The 16,535-nt window shown below is 49.7% G+C and overlaps 2 protein-coding genes and 1 non-coding gene across 3 annotated transcripts in view; 2 read left to right on the top strand and 1 right to left on the bottom strand.

Annotated features, from left to right (window-relative positions):
* Window positions 1-16,535, top strand: part of LOC139049761 (latrophilin Cirl-like) — a 1,359,947-nt gene that overhangs the window by 18,988 nt on the left and 1,324,424 nt on the right. The gene's annotated exons all lie outside the window — the stretch shown is intronic.
* LOC135917295 (uncharacterized) overlaps window positions 7,683-16,535 on the bottom strand; it is a 56,718-nt gene continuing 47,865 nt past the window's right edge. Inside the window, exons 5-6 of the mRNA XM_065450849.1 lie at window positions 9,857-10,213; window positions 7,683-9,237 (exon numbers count right to left, since the gene is read on the bottom strand). Of these exons, the coding sequence (XP_065306921.1) occupies window positions 9,132-9,237; window positions 9,857-10,213 (463 nt within the window). The 3' untranslated portion in view covers window positions 7,683-9,131. The remainder of the gene's footprint in view (window positions 9,238-9,856; window positions 10,214-16,535) is intronic.
* LOC135917354 (U2 spliceosomal RNA) lies at window positions 11,614-11,802 on the top strand. The gene has a single exon (XR_010569251.1). It is a non-coding gene; the product is annotated as a U2 spliceosomal RNA (small nuclear RNA).

The raw sequence follows: 16,535 nt of genomic DNA, 5'->3' as shown, positions 1-16,535 counted from the left end.
AAATTTAACCCCACTCGCGTACTCTGTGCGTTTAGTCGGACCCGCATATGTACGTTAAGTGCTTCGCTCTTTCGGCAGAGGCTGTCAGTTTATTTTAAACAAAAACGAGGTCAATCTCAATTCACATAAGCCCCAGCACAACCAAGAAATGTACCGTTATTTTAGATATATTATAGCTACAAAATTTAAACATTTTCAACACGTCGTAAGTGACGCCGGTTAGCGCGCACAAAAGTCCGAAGTTCGTTTAAATTATTCCAGAATTATGTCCTGTCGTCGGTTAACCATTTCAGACTTTCCAATCGGTTGAGCGGTTGTCTAGTGGGGACATTTATGCTTTTCACATGTATATGGGCACTAAAATCGAGTTTGTTCCCAGGTGAAGCTTTCCTTTCTAGCTATTCTCCGTTTATCGTGTCGCAACTGAGAGTGTAGAGTGGCCGACATTGTTACGCACGCTCGCATACACGCACACGTATATACGTATACATACCACCTGCGTACAGCTGTAACACTGTCCCAGGAGTTCGAAGCGCAACGATAAGCCTTGCAATATTTGTCAATGCTTACTTAGCCTTTTACAGTGAAACTGCGCAACTTTATTGCGATAGCAATTATATATGTACACTGCTGGCGAACTTGCGCCGTTGTCGTCCACCGTGATGTCCCGTATATATTTCTGTACGAGTACTCTAAGAACAGTTTACACCCTTTGGAGTGCCCCTTCTGCCACACAACAATTATCGTCATCTGCCTTGATGCGTTTCCTTTCTTTAACGCTGCGAGCCCGGTACTTTCCAGTAACGAACGGCATGCGCGTTATCAGCGTGATAGCATTTCCTGTCGGCACTGCTATCATGCTGGTAACGCGCGTGCCGTTCGTTACTGGAAAGTACCGGGCTCGCAGCCTCAAAGAAAGGAAACGCATCAAGGCAGATGACGATTATTGTTGTGTGGCAGAAGGGGCACTCCAAAGGGTGTAAACTGTTCTTAGAGTGTATGTTATATTCCTACACTCTACACTCTAAGAAAAATTTACACCCTTTGGGGCGCATCTTGTCCCACAACGATAATCGTCATCCGTCTTGCCCGCGTTTCCTTTCTTTAAAGCTGCGAGCCCGGTACTTCCCAGTCACGAACGGCATGCGCGTTATCAGTATGACGCATCATTCTCGACAGGAAAGCAGCAAGCGCCGAGTTTTCAGCAAAGGAAATGCAAGCAAGGCAGATGACGATTATTGTTGTGGGACAAATACACACCCCAAAGGGTGCAACCGTTTTAAGAGGGTAAGAAAAGTTTACGCCCTTTGAGGTGTATATTTGCCACATAACGATAATTGTCATCTGTCTGGCCCGCATTTCCTTTCTTGAAAACGCTGTGCTCGTTACTTTCCTGTCGAGAATGCTCTGTCATGCTGATAACGCGCATGCCGTTCATTATTGGGAAGTACCGGGCTCGCAGCGTTAAAGAAAGGAATTGCGGGCATGACAGATGACGATTATTGTTGTGTGGCAAACATACACCCCACAGGTAGCAACTGGTCTTAGAGTGTGCCTGTACCGTATAAGCAAGGTGGATGTTGTAGAAGTCAACCGCCAAAGTAGCACTAAAGTAGTCTGCGTTCTTTACTAAACTATTTTCGGAATTTTTCGGCACTGCAACGCGCAAGCTAAAGCCGCGAAATATTTCATTCACAGCGCATGTTTTCTATCCTAAATCTTCTCACTCTTAAAATGTACAGAAAAAAAGTAGTGCTGACAATCTGAAAATGATGAAGTTTCACTTACGCCGTTTTTTACGGGCAGCGCAGCTGTGGGATGCGATTGCAGGCCCTATACATGGCGTGTTGAAGCTGTTAAGAACGCCAGAAATTTCGGCGCATCCGCGCATAGTTAGAACACCGTTCGAAAAGTTCAAGCGCGACCTTGCTGTAGCTGTCAGTGCTTGCCCTCCCCCCCCCCCCCCCCCCCCTCCCCCTTCGTACGATATTGATATATTTTATCCCGTATTGCTCTTGGTAGTAGTAGTTTTAACATTTTTGTCTTTCTTGTACTTGTTTTTTCTCTTCACCAGCACCCTTACCTCAGTGTTATTGCTGAATATATCATTGATCGCTTGATCCCCCCGTGGGGCTGTCTGCACCGCAACGCACCGTGATGTGCAGAGCCGAGGAGGAAAAAGAAAAACCTATGGCCCCGCGTCACCGTTTGCTCAGCCGGCGCGTCTGTTTGCGGGCGCGCACGACCTTGCCGTTTGACACGGTTCGAACTTCCTTCCCACTGGCTGTAGCTGCTGCACCGTGTCCCACTACATCCATGCAGCGAAGCGAAAGCTACGGGTCAATTCGGGCTTCGAATGGGGAACGAAAACCACGTTCGTGTATGCCCGACTTGAACTGCACAAAGGCTCGTTCGTTGCGAACCGCTAATCCTCACGTGACCTCCGCGTTCCACGTAAATATGTCGCCCGATGCTTTCATAAGGCTAGGAGAAGCGCAAGTAATATCACCAAGAGGGAAGAAATTCGACGCATGCATTAGTTTCAACCAATGGTTCAACTAATTTAGGTGGTTTGATTACTGCTAACGCGACCGTAGCTTGGACTACGCCACACGGATCTAGTCAAACGAAGGTGCCGCGAGGGTATGAAGTGGCGCGCCGAGTCGGGATGGCGCAAGTCGGTAGCAGCAGTGTTGCGTCATGCTTCGTCATGCTTCGGACGGCGATGTCATTTCACGGTCGTATCGGGAGTGCGCGCGCTGCCGAGATATATGCGACGGGTGCTCCTAACCTCTTTACAGCCTTAATTTCCAGCCTGACGAAAATACATTTGGTTTACAGATTGAAGCGCGTCTATGCAAGGCTGGAACATTGACCCAAATTACTTTTTGACACCATTTGGTACCCTTTCGGTGAAATAAATTTTGGAGCACGGGAAGGAAAGCTTCAAAATGGGTGTCAGTTGAAAGAACGCCTCGATGCTTTCGGAAGCTGTCGCACTTTACAAAACTTGGTGGGTGAGCCATCTCGTAAAACAGTCACAACTGCAAACACGACGACGATCGACTGCAATATGTGTGCATCTGTATGGACGCATTCGCGTAGGACGTAGGGTGGGGTAAGCGTCAGAAGGAGACCGGCGCCCCCAGCCAATCAGCACTTCAGTAGCAGACGAAATAGCAGACGCCATTTTGGGGCTGTCGATATATACATTTATATATATAGCATCCTAGCTAACCGGGAGGTTAGAAGATTAGAGAGCGAGGCTGAACTAAGAGAAATGTTGAAGAGCCGGGACACACCTGGCTGACTCCTGGTTGACGTCTCTATTTGCTTGAATTGAAAGCTAGAAATTACAATTGGTGCGGTGACGGTAAACAAAGAAACAAAAAGTTTCTGCCCCCACCCCATTTCTCGTTGAAGATGATTTTGATTAGATCGATCTTCCGCAATCGTCATTGACTTCCAAAAAGGAGGCAGGAGGCAGGAAAGAGAGAGAGAAGGCAGGGATGTTAACTAGGAATGCGTCTCGTTGGCTACACTGCACTGGGGGACGGGAGAGGGGGAACAGAAAGAAGAGGTGGAGAGAGGAGTCGGGTCCAAAGCGCCGGACCTGAGTTCGACATGCACTGCAAGAAACCTTGAATACAGTCCGCGCTAAACAAACAGGAGCAGATGACACAAGCACTGTGTCGTATCTATAGCGCTTGTGTCGTCTGTTCCTTGTCGTGTTCCCGTCTGTTTCGCGCCGCCTGTATCCACGGATCCGTACTGACTACCAACTACACTTGGCTACAATTTTCTGTGGCAGCACGGCGAAGACTACGGAGCCGAAGCACGTACGTAGCCTTGGCCGTGCTGCCACAGAGAGTTGTCGCCAGGTGTAGCCATGTTAGTTGCAGAATTACGCGTTGCGATATTCTTTTCAGCTGCGGAAGGCGACTTTCGTTTTGTCCTAGTCATTTTCCTCTACCTGTACGTGATGTATAACAGTACGCTTTACCTGAAGAGCCACGCGCCATTTTTAGGCAAAACAAACACGCCCACAGGGACGGTAGTCATGTCCAGAGAAATACCTGCATACACCCAACTATAAAATATCAGCTCGTCATGTGGAGCGCTCTCAGATCACTACATGCAGGAGCGCTGTCCAGCCGGTTGTTTCATTATCTCAGTCGGCAGTCGAAAAAAAGGAATAAGGTCAGATAGGTACGACATTATATACTGCAGTGCTTTGCGTGTGCTTTACGCAGTAGACATGTCCTTGTTGTCTAATAATGGCGCTTCGATTGTTCGATCCATGTTATGCAAGGCCCTGCCCCCGCCGTTGTCGCGCGGCCCGCATAAATCACGCGACGGACGATGATCGCTGTCCTTAGGGGGCACGTGCATGATTAATGGTGCCGGTGGTGACGTTAAAATGCTTCATTACTGAAAATAACACTGAGCTGCGCGCACCAGCTGATAGGTATTCCAGCAGAACTTTTTGTTGGGCTAGTTGGTGCATGTTACTGAAGTATTATAGCGCCAAACACACGACACAAGAAAGCGCTCGTCCGTGTCTCTTCTTGTGTCGTGTGTTTGGCGCTATAATACTTCAGTAGCAGCTGATAGGCTTGTGACACGCAATTTAATATAAGAACCGCTGAAGAGGATGCATTTATCAAAGGAGTCATCACTTTCAGTCGGTTCCGACCCCTCTTTGGACAAGCAGTCGCCTACTACCCCATTGTCGAACGTGGCACCCCTGGTAGCAACACCTGCTTTCTATGAGTGCAGTCTAACTGAAAGTCGCAATTTAGCCCGAAAGGCGAGGCATCGATAGAGATTACAGAGTGTGAGGCAACTACACGAACCAAGGTTCGTGGTTTTAACGGCCATACAAACTGAAGCAAACTCTCGCTTACTAATTCAGCTAAGAAACGTGGTGTCACGCGCCCACGAGCAAACGCAAAGAAATCTTACGCGATGATCGCGAACACTCGCTGTGCCAACGCTGGCGTGATATATAGAGCACGCTTCGCGCTGCCTCTGGCGTCAATGCGTCCCCGACACCTGTTATTGACACCCAACACTAAGCGTGCGCGAAGACAGGGTACGTGAAGCGACTAGCCATCTCGGTCTTTCCGGCCGCCGCAGACCACCTCCGAAATATGGCGCGTGCGTTACAACCATGCACAGCCACGACCGGGCTATAGGAGGAGACGGCCCTCACTCCTCTGCCCCTCCCCCGCCCACAGGACGTGCTTCATCGCGTGACCTTCAACACTGGGCGGCGTTGCGCATTAAGCCACCGTCTTTCTCGGCTCACCCTGGCGCGCTTTCCCTGGCACGTGCCGCAAACTTGCCGCACCTAAATTTTATAATGAACCTCACGGCGACGCCGACGACGAAAGTTCACCTGGAGTATCCGCAATTGCTGTCGTAATAAAGGTACTCGCTGTGCTTTGACGAACTGCTGTGCTCAGTCGCGGCTTTTATTGCTAGAATAAAATACTTCGCAAGTACCTACGTTTACATTATCAAATACTGGAAGCGCAGGCAAATATAGCAGCGATGGCGGCTACATCGCGCCATTGTGTTCGAACACTACACGTAGAACTTGTTGCAGTACATGGCTGTGTCCTGGTTATCTGCTGTCTTAAGTTGCCGGTGTCAAGAATGGCGAGGTGCGAAACAAGATTGCCACACAGTTACGACAGGGCGACACGACGCGCACCTCTCCCTCTCCGTCGCTGCAGCTGGGAGGCGTTCGAAGAAGCGGCCTTTGCGCTGGAATCCGCCGCCTTCCACCCGCCCCATCGACATTGTGACGGAACTAGTTCGGCGTGTGTGAACAATGATTCCGGAGTTCCCCAACGCGGAGCTGATTTGACACGCATGGACAAGCTGCCGTGGGGACGACGTATTTTGGTGCGTCTCACGCTTCGGCGGGGCACGGAACAACGAGCGACCGTCGATCGGCGCCGATAGTTCCCGGAACGGCACCCCGCCAACGCCGTCGTCGGACCTCAGAGCGCGGTTGCCTTTGTGTACGTAAACTGATCTGCAGAGCAGCGGCGAGTTGGTGATGAGTAAACGAACAGTCGCCGGGTCGTATGACCGGCGGATCGAGTGTATAAAAACTGTGGTTGTGCGAATGCTGAGGACACTTCTCTTGAGCAGTCATGTTAGACTGAGTCACTTCTCTTGAGCAGTCATGTTAGACTGAGTCACTTCTCTCATGCAGTCATGTTTGACTGTTACTCTTTTTCTCAAGCAGGCATGTTAGACTGATTTAATTTCTGTAAATAAACCCTTTTTCCTCGTTCTCGATGAGAAGCAGTTCTTCACTTCATCAACGATCTCAGCGTAAGTAAGTTGGACGACGGCATGGGCCAGCTACCTTCGAATTCATGCCGTACTCCAATCTTGGCAAAGGGCCACGGACGATGGGATTGAGCCCCCAATCCTGACACCGGCAGTGACGAAATCGTTAATTATGGATTTATTCTGGTTCCTTAGTAGCCGAATACGACACAGGGTGTCGCTATCGATAAGGTGCCCATGCGCAGAGCGGATCATAAATCAAAACTGTGCCTCGTGACAGAAACCATTGCGGATGATCGTCAGAGTCAGCGGTAGCTTTCTCGTGTGACCTATATACCGTCTATTTCTGAGGCCGTCTCACACAGGGCAAAACTTATCGCCATGCATCGACCATACTGAAGCAGCAGCGAGGGTATTCACTTCAAGACGAGGGAGTGTTGACAAACTTGAAACGCGATCCGGCGCGTGCCTTGTGTACGCTCTGTACACGTGTTGGTCGTGACGCGTGGCCTGCATCTGTGTTAAGTGCGCGCCTGTCTTTCAACGCTCCGCACTTAGCTAGATGACGGCTTCCTCCGAGATCGTGTGGCGCGTCGTTCGATCTCGGAGGCCACGTTTAGATGACGTCATTGCGAGCGTTCTGCACTCGCGCGATATTCTCTCTCCGTCTCCACACCCGCGCTTCCTCTTATAGGATGGATGGATGTTATGAGCGTCCCCTTTGGAGCGGGGCGGTGGGTTGCGCCACCAAGCTCTTGCTACTATACTGCCTAATATTCTACCTAGGTTAAACAATGAAAAAAGACACAAAAAAAACACTCTGAACTACCACGCCCAAATTTTCTGATCCCCTATTGCGAACTGTGCTTTTGTACGTCTCCGTCTTTTGTCGTTTCCCTACTTTTCTTCCACCAATCCTCCAGTCGCCTCTTACCAATGTCTATTGCGGACATGTTTGCTTTACCACTGCTCCCTCTGAACCCAAGGGCTTATGCATCCTGTTGCCGCTCCATCTGTGGAGGGAGAGACACCACGCATCCAAAGTAATTGAAGTAGCTAAAGCTCTATCGTCTTAGCAATTACTATTTCATCAGCTGATGACAGTACCGCGATTGCCGTGGAATACAATGTCATACTAAGCGCACGTTTAATTAGGCCTTTATGCAACACAGTGTTGGGTGTTTCTCTAGCGGGAAATGTTGCTTAGTGACTCAAAAGGTACTTCCGGCGAGTTGTCTGCTTCCCGTTCGCTGAGGTTTCTTGCAATCAGAAATTTTCAGCTTTATTTCTCAATTTCTTTTTGATGAACTCCCACTGCCACAAAGAGTTCATTCAAGAACATACAGCGTCACGCAAGGCAAGAAAGTGAGGGATTGCATTACAAAGGTACATCTCACTTTATTTTTCGTGTGATCACAGTGCGTAAAAAAGTACAACACGACGATGACAGCGGAACACCGACAGAGAGTTCGAAAAGATCACCAAGCTCTCGCCAAACAGAGTTCTTCGTAATTTTGGCTTAGTTGCTGTCACACGCACGGCCACACGGGACTAACACAAAGACGCACCCATTTATATATGCCGACGGACAGTGGGACCCTGGTAGAAATTGACTTTGCGACTTCAGACCGACGTGGCAACATACCTGACGTCAGCCTGAAAGTTGTCTGAACACTGTTTTCCAACGCGAGGTCATACCCAAGACAGACGGAACACAGACGCGGGCGCCGAGATTCCAGTTGGCAGCAGTACCCAGGAAAAAAAGAGGCAGCGCGTCATTTGGCGTAGCTTACAAGACAAAATATAGAGCTTTAGATTCGGGGTACGTGAGAACGCAAGAGTTGAGGGGCCCCTTAGCGATAGGAACCACGGTAATGCGCATGCGCAGTACCGTGGCCCCAAGCGCTAAGGGGCCCCCCAACGCTTGCGTCCCCCTAATCTAAAACTCTCTCATAGATTCGAACTTCTCTCCAAAGTGCGAAGGTGATCACAGAGCAATGTTGCAGCAACATGGCGCGTAGGGAAAATAATAACTAAAGCAAAGAAAGCAAAACGCACAGGACACCCGCAGTGGCCAAACCTGGCAGTGCAACACCACTGTCAGCAAGGGCGTATGTAGAACTCGCTGTATTGAAAGACAAAGTAGCGTAGGCCGACGCCACTAGTCGGCGTTTAAGTGAGAATACGTAGAAGTATTGCAATGTGCTCGGTCGCACTGCTTTGCTGTAGCCTATAGAGTGCCTTGTGCAGCAACACTTTTTGTGCAGAACAAAACACAACTTACGAAATGCGGCTATAGTTGCCCTTTGAATAGATGACTGGCTAGAGGTCTTCTTCAAGGGGACTGTAGCGTATTCCGGCGTTTTGTTTATAACCTGGTGCATTTAGCAGGCACTTTTAGCAGGTGCTTAAGTATCTAGAGTGTTGTATAAAACATATCTTAATGCAAAAGCCTCATCCGAGGGCGCTTATTTTACTAACGCTACTTCTATCCACGCCAGGCGCTACTCTACCTTCACGCTAGCTTCACAATCGTGCCATCGTGATATTGAAAACGCCAAGAGAGAGCAACACCAATCAGCTTAAACTGTGACGTCAAAAATAAATTAAAGAAATACAGCTCGGGCCACTTTACTGGTACAGACATGCAGACACAGGGTCTGAATTGTGATATCCCAAGTGCAAAGTGAACAGACGGCAACGAAATTCGTACAGTCAACAGCAAAAGTTTGCGGGATGCGGTTTCCCCTTCAAATGTGAATTCCTGTACTGTTAATGCATGACACTTCGTATTTAATGAATCACTGTGTAGGTGGCGAAGGCTACAACATGCTGGAACATTTAATTCGATGCCGTGTGACCACGCTTGGCGAGAACTCAGCTTCTTGGCAGATCTTGCGTCCCGTAAACTTTTGCGGTTGACTGTACCTGTAGTAGACAAGAAGACAACGCTTAAATGTTAAGCTGTCCTTGGCAAACGACAGGTCAAAGAGCAAGAGATTACACAACGCGATCCGCATCTCGTATAAGCGTGCGAACAGAATGTTTGGCTATAGCGTCTTTACAAACCAAATCAAAAGACATCTGTTCTCGATCTGCGGTTTTAAATAGGCACTTCTGGTCATATTTACGGGCACCCACGAATTCGCCTTTGAGCCACTGTTTTCCTTTTTTTCCACGTGGCCGTTTTCCTTGGCACCGTCGAATCCTGCCATCTTGTCAACGCTGGTGAGCTCACAAAGCGGCCCTGATGGGCTCTGCACAGAGCTCCGATTGGCTCGAAACGACGAAATGGCGGCATTTGAAGGGATCTATAGGATTTGAAGGAACGCGGAAAGTTGACCGTGGACGTATGCACGTCTTCGTGCTCGAGGAGCAAAATGACTCAGCGATTTGACTCCGCAGAAGGGCGTTTCGCGTTTTCGCGGGCGTTAATTTGCGACAATAAAAATCGGACACGAAGGCAGTTCGACGAAAGGGTCCCCTCGTGTTGGGGACGTGCGCGGGGCGTCACGTGAGCCCCAGCCGCTGCAGGATGTGGACGAACCGGCTGCTCTCGAAGAGGGCCGAGTTGACCATGGCCAGGAGCACGGCGAGCACCATGATGGGCAGCACGACGGCGACCACGTAGTAGAGGATGACCAGGAGCGAGGCGAGCAGGACGATGCCGACCAGGAAGAGCGCGTCGGCGCCCCACGGGTACTGGAGGATCTCGGAGGCCACGACCAGCGCGGGTTCGACCACGCGGGTGCACCAGTGCGCGGTCGCGGGCTTCTCGGGGCAGTCCCCGGGGTCCGCTGCGCCGGCAGCGCCGCCGCCGCCGCAGGGTTTGTGGGTCGCCGCTACGGCGACACTGGGAGTGCAGGGCCGCGGCTTTGCGTCCCGCGGTGAAATTTCGTCGGCTCTGCGTGTTTAGGGAGAGGAATGATGCGTAAATGAATCACTGAAGGTACACTAAAGAGGTGAGAAGGCGGAAGTGTGTTATTGAATTACTTTTCTACAAATTAGGAGTTGCTGGAACCGTGATAAAATCAATCAATCAATCAATCGAGGTGAGTAGGTTGAAGTGTGTTATTGAATTAATTTTCTACAAATGAGGAGTTGCAGGAACCGTGATACAACCAATCAATCAATTATTTATTTATTTATCTATTTATTTATTTTCAGTGTCAAGTTTCCACAAAATTTGTGGGGACGCAACATTCATATGGGGATGGATTAACAGCGAAGCCGTTTGGACTGCATACTTGGGTGTATACATTATGAAATCATACTTTTTTGTTCTTCGTGCGGCACCACGCTACGCCCACACAAGCGCCGCCGCGGTCACCGCACCTCGCGCATGCATTTGCCGCAACCGCTGCCGCAGCCACAGATGCGCAGGCCACTGCACAGGTGCCGTCGCCAGACTATTTGCCCCCCTCATTATTCGTCAAACAGGATTTAAAAGAAAGCGCATGAAGGTCAACTTGCTACACTTATGCCAGCTTCGGCTGGTCGTTTCTGAGCGCTCTGTAGCGCTCTCGCGAGCGGCGTTTGTCTTCGGCAGGTTGAAGGAGGGTGCGCGCCCTGCGTTCGGCTGGTTCTTCTCGATTGCTCTCCTCCATCTTCGACCGCTCTGAGGCGTTCCGACCCCTGTCGTCGGAGCAGTCGTCGAGATTGAGACTAATTGAAACATAATCTCAGCGCCGCGTCGCAGCTGTTGGCGACAGCCCTCCGTAACCTAGGCAACCTAGGCCACTACAGACGTCTCGACGAACGCTCGTCCGCCGCTTTTTTCGGCAGCGCCGGAAGCTTTGTATAGGCGAAACATCGGACGTTGGCAGTAGTCACGTGGTTTCGCATCTGCCATTTCCTCCTCCGAGAGCTACTCGCACGTTCGGCTTACGCGCTGGTCCCCTTCCTCTGAGCTCGGGGAACGCCGGATCCGTCCGACTCTGCTTCGGAGTATGGAGGCGAGCATTCGAAGATACCATTAGTGTACTCTCTCTCTCTCTCTCCACACACACACACACACACACACACACACACACACACACACACACACACACACACACACACACACACACACACACACACACACACACACACACACACACACACACACACACACACATTATATATACATATACATATATACATATACATATATACATACACATATACATATATACATATATATATACATATATAACGAGAGGAAAGGGGGGTAACCGAGGGGCCCGATTTTTATTGATATCATGAGAAGCCAAGAAACAGACACCAAGGACAACATAGGCGAAATTGTACTTACTAACTGAATGTTGCCCTTGGCGTTTTTGTAGGCTTCTCATGATATATAGTATTTCTCTTACAACGCCGAATTTATGCGGTTCTATTTGGACCCAAGATACTAAAATTACTCTTGGAAGTTGGCGGAGTGCTTCAAGCCTGCTTCACATCCGCCGCGGGTAAGCCCGGTATTGTACTATCTCCGGGATCGGCCCACGCATACCTGTCCACGCGCCGTGATACGGGCGTAAGCCGGCCAGGGTACCGCCCCTGTGAACGCATGCGGGGCATGTATGCGGAGGCCAGAGGTAAACTGCTTCGCTGTGAAAGCTGGAACAGCTTGATGAAGGTCCAGGTTAATTTTACAGTCAACATCGTATGTAGCAAACATCATCGTTGTTAAAGCAACGTAATATATGTTTGCAAAGCGTCCGGTGATAAGAAAAGTCGCAACAAGAAGCAATGTCAAGAGCCGTACTAGGTGTAGTATAAACCCCTTCGCATAAATAAGGATCGGTAAGCCAAAAACGCAGAAAACGAATCAAAGGTCGCGACGCAACCTTGCAAAATCGCACTCCGACTCGCCATGACGTCACAGATTTTAACGACGTCTGCTCGGACCTTGCTGATTTTTATAGATAATAATGTAGATATACATTTATAGATAATAGACCCTGCATTATACAGGAGCCCAAGGCGGAACTTAGCAAGATTTTGGGAAATCTTACAGTGCTGAAATGACTCAGGTAAGAGAAGATGCTTTCAAATCGGTGACGTCACACGGACGTGCCGACGGTAAAGTTCCGGCAACAAATTAAAAAAAAAACTTTTGGTGGTCATTGTTCTTTTCCTGTAATCAACCTCTTACCGCGAAATTAGCGGCAGTATGATTTCGAAAACGCATATTATGGGTCTAAACTGATCGAATATTTATCGTGACTGGCATGGACGTAAATTCCCTCGCCTTTTTAGGGCGCAGCTCCTTGGCGCCCGTTCGTGCGTTGAGCGTCGGCGTCCTCGACATAAAGCTCGTGCGAAGGAGCACAGCGAAGGACGAAAGAGCGAAGGTGGGGCGCAGTGAGTGAGGAGGTGAAAGACGGGGAGAGCGAAGAGAGTGCGAGGAGAAAAGCGGAGGAGGAGGGTGCAGCGGTACCGTGAGGAGGACATGGCGAAAGCGTAATGTTATGATCGACCTGTCGGGTGTGAAAGACATTCAGGCGTACGTTCCCATGACAAGATGATTTGCCTCGTACCAGAAACGGCTGTTAGGGTAAGCCAGAACATCCACCTCCCAAGTGTGGGAAGCTTCTAAGCGGGCGTCCCCTTGCCAACGTAATTGCCCTCTTCTCCGAAACAGCGTCACCATTTTTTTCCCCAAGCTGACGCAAAGGGAAGGACGAAGGGAAGAAAACCCGAAAGACTGGAGGTCGCCGACGGCAGGACCCACTTCCACAGGCTCCCCACAAAGACGTCGACGATCACAAGACCGCGAGGGGTTATTTAAGGCCGTCCTGGCCCCCGTGTTAATCATATGTGCTCGAGACTCGGATGGTAGTCACCACCATGTAGCAATGAAGTGAATACGATCCTTTATACTTTTTTTTTCATCATCACGATGCCCACCTTCATCGTCGTTTCTTGATTCTTGCGGTGAAGACCCACTTTCCCCGCTCGAGATCAGTAACCAAGAGAAGCGTAGTGCAGCGCAAGACGGGCTCTGCGGCGGCGACCGCTACGAGATGGCGCCATACTAGCGCACCGTCGTCTGTTCACCGATGACGCCATCGATAAGGCATGCGGCGAGCGCGTCCACTTATACCATATATGGAAACAAAGCGCTGCGTGAGCGGAGGTCTGTCTGCGGCTGCTGCTGTGAATGGCGCCCACGCGTCACCCAGGCGCTGCCTCTCGCTAACTCCAGATTAGCGAGGCAGTCGCGCCACACTTCGCTCCGTTTGCAATGTTCCGCACGAGACAGATTGTCCGCGCCAGGCATGCTACTCACAACTTTCTCTTCTAAAGCGTGCGCCTATATAATCATAATGCAAAATATTGACCGGCATACTTCTCTCACGTACAGAGTTGTGCTAAAATTTCGCGTTAGGGAGTATCGTAATGGTCGATGACATCTTTTCTTTTTTTCTATTATTATTATTATTATTATTATTATTATTATTATTATTATTATTATTATTATTATTATTATTTTCGAATGCACATCTCGTCTGCGAATGGAGGAGAGCAAGTGCCACATCTCCCGCTTTCGCTCATTTTCCGGCTCAGCCAGGTCACGCGAATTTGTTGGAGGTGCATTAGAGGGCTCCTTGTCAGGCCCCGTAAGCAATTTTGGTTGGCCACAAGGAGTTGTACATGTCCGTCCAGGCCCGACGAGACGCCGTCAAAATGCACGACATCACGGCGAGTATGCTGCGAGAACGGCGTCGCCCACTCTCGTTTCCTTTCTTTCTTTCTGCTGCGTCTTTTCTGGCTTACTAAATGTTTCAGTGCTCACGGTTAGAGTAGCTTTTGTCGTTTTGTAGAAGTCAAATTTACTGATGCTGGTCCAACTTGATTTCTCTATCAGCGTCTCTTTATAGAACCACAGGGTTGTCAGAATTATTCCGCAGCATTCTTACTGCGGCGTCTCTATTGATAAAATTCCACGTCGATCAATTTCTCTCTGTCCGGTTTTTCGCGCGCTGCGGATTTTCTCCTCATGCGCGAATAACATCGGGTAGCGCGACCGATCAAATGTCAGAGAGCTCGGACAACCTCGCCGTGGTCTCTGTCGGGGGAAAGGGTGTTCTAGACCGGGCCGCCCGGACTGCCTGAAGCAGTGGGAGGCCACCCTGTCCAGCTCAGACCTAGAGACCCAGCGCGGACTGGTAATCCAGGCGAGAGCAGCAGCCAAGGCCACTGGAGTTTTGAAATGAAGACTCCACTCACTGTACATTTCTTTTTTTCTCCGTAGTTCTTTCCTCTTTTGTGAATAAATGTTTTCTACTACTACTACTACTACTACTACCTGAACTGGATGTGGTAACGAATCGCCGAAGGGCGACTCCGTTACCTTCGAACCGACGCCACTGGCTCGTTCAGGGTCAAGTTTACTACCCCCTTGACCCTCTCTTGGATTCCTTATCGCAAGGTCCTTGAATCTCGTTACACAACACGGTTTCACCGCACGCGCACGGTACGCAGTCTCCCCCGCCAATAGAGAGGGAGAGGTTTTCATTTTCGCGTCAAAGCGCGGCTCTCGCCATGCCAGGAGATTTTCGTTGCTTCTCGACTCGCGCGATTACAAGTTCAAAGGTAGAGAAATGAAAGTGCAGCGCGTGCTTTTCTTTCGCTGGTTGCCCCCCTGAATTCCTTTGCTGGCTTCGGTATTTCATTTCGATTTGATTCACCGTAATTCGTTCGTTTGCAACCTTTCAGTGGCTGTGTGTGACGCGAACACGTTCGTGTTGAGCAGGTGTTGGGCTTTTAATTGGCTTCTTACGACACCGAAGGGAAGAGAGCATCGAGTTCGTGTACTCTAGGTTTTGTTAAGAGGTGCTCTTCTGGGATGGGATAACGTAACGATCCCGTGCCAACGACATTTTCCGTGGCCTCAATTTTGCAGTGATGCCTTCCGCTCTGTTCTATGCCACTCTGCGATCCACCGTTCGCCCCCGGCCGATATCATCACCACCACCACCACCACCACCACCACCACCACCACCATCATCATCATCATCTTCATCATCATCCTCTTATGTCCACTGCAGGACGAAGGCGTCTACCTGCGATCTACAATTGCACCTGTCCTGCGCCAACCGATCCCTCCCTCTTATTGCTTGGTATATATAGCGTGGTAAATATGGCAGATATAACTCAGTTCCGATCCTCGAACTGGATTGCCGGAAGAGGCGGGCATTACTTCCGCGAGAAACTGAAATGCGTGAACGACTAATTAACAAATCTGCACGGTTAATTAATTAATTCATTTACGGCAAATATTTGTAATTTACGAATGGCGTAGCCCACGAGTGCGCAATGTATATTCACTGGGAACGAATTCTCTGGATGACATCAATATCGAGGCATCCACTCCCAAAGTTTGCGACGAAATGCAGCCCGCGTTCCAGTTACTTTATTTTAATTTTTTTAACAGAGAGAACGCCGCTTTATGAGTAAAAGCACAAAAGTAAGTGGACCAAATTAACATCGCACGTTTACTGCAAGTTTGGCGGCACGTGCATGCCAAAACCGGTACCACCCTCAGAATTCGTTCCAAGCCGATATGCCTTTCAAGCTCGCCGGCTACAATTTGTCAATTGCAATATGTGCATGAAGTAATAAATATGCAGCGAAGAAGACAGGGCGTGTGCGTCAGGCGCCTCGTCAACGCCTCGCTCGAGAACAGGTCGAGCTCGCGCGCTCGGTGTCCGACGCTTGATCAGCAGACGTGCTTGTCTATCGTCTAACGTTCTGGCTTGTTAGTTAAACCGCCTTACATATTTGGTGGAGGTTGCTAGGTTTCACCTAACCCAACCCTATAACTCCGCTGTCGGAAGTTGCCGCCCATCATGCCTGACGACGCAAGCCAAACACCACCGCCGGCCTCTAAACTAATAAATGTTTTTTAATTACTCGATGACACATTTTTGTACCTCACGGATGTTAATGTCCATCTCTTCGAGTAACCCAGTTCAAGAACTGGAATTGCGCTACCTGCGCCAAAGGCAAGCGGTGTACCGCTTGCCTTGTCGTTCCCACGTTTGTCGTCACGCTGTGTTCTCGCATCTCACTACTGTCGAACAAGCCGCTGCTGTTGCGGTACCGTGACCTATATGCCCCGCTTTCAACACCCATTAACCTCTGCGTTCATTCACCTTTCTCCAGGCACATCACGTAGGGCGTGACGCCGTTCTCCTAAAGTCTTAACCCGTGTCCTCCCAGCTGCGCGTTTCACC

This window comes from Dermacentor albipictus, chromosome 9 (genome assembly GCF_038994185.2).
Source record: "Dermacentor albipictus isolate Rhodes 1998 colony chromosome 9, USDA_Dalb.pri_finalv2, whole genome shotgun sequence".
NCBI classification, from domain to species: domain Eukaryota; kingdom Metazoa; phylum Arthropoda; class Arachnida; order Ixodida; family Ixodidae; genus Dermacentor; species Dermacentor albipictus.
Note: the sequence above shows the minus strand (reverse complement) of the source record. Positions and strands in the feature narration are given on the sequence as shown.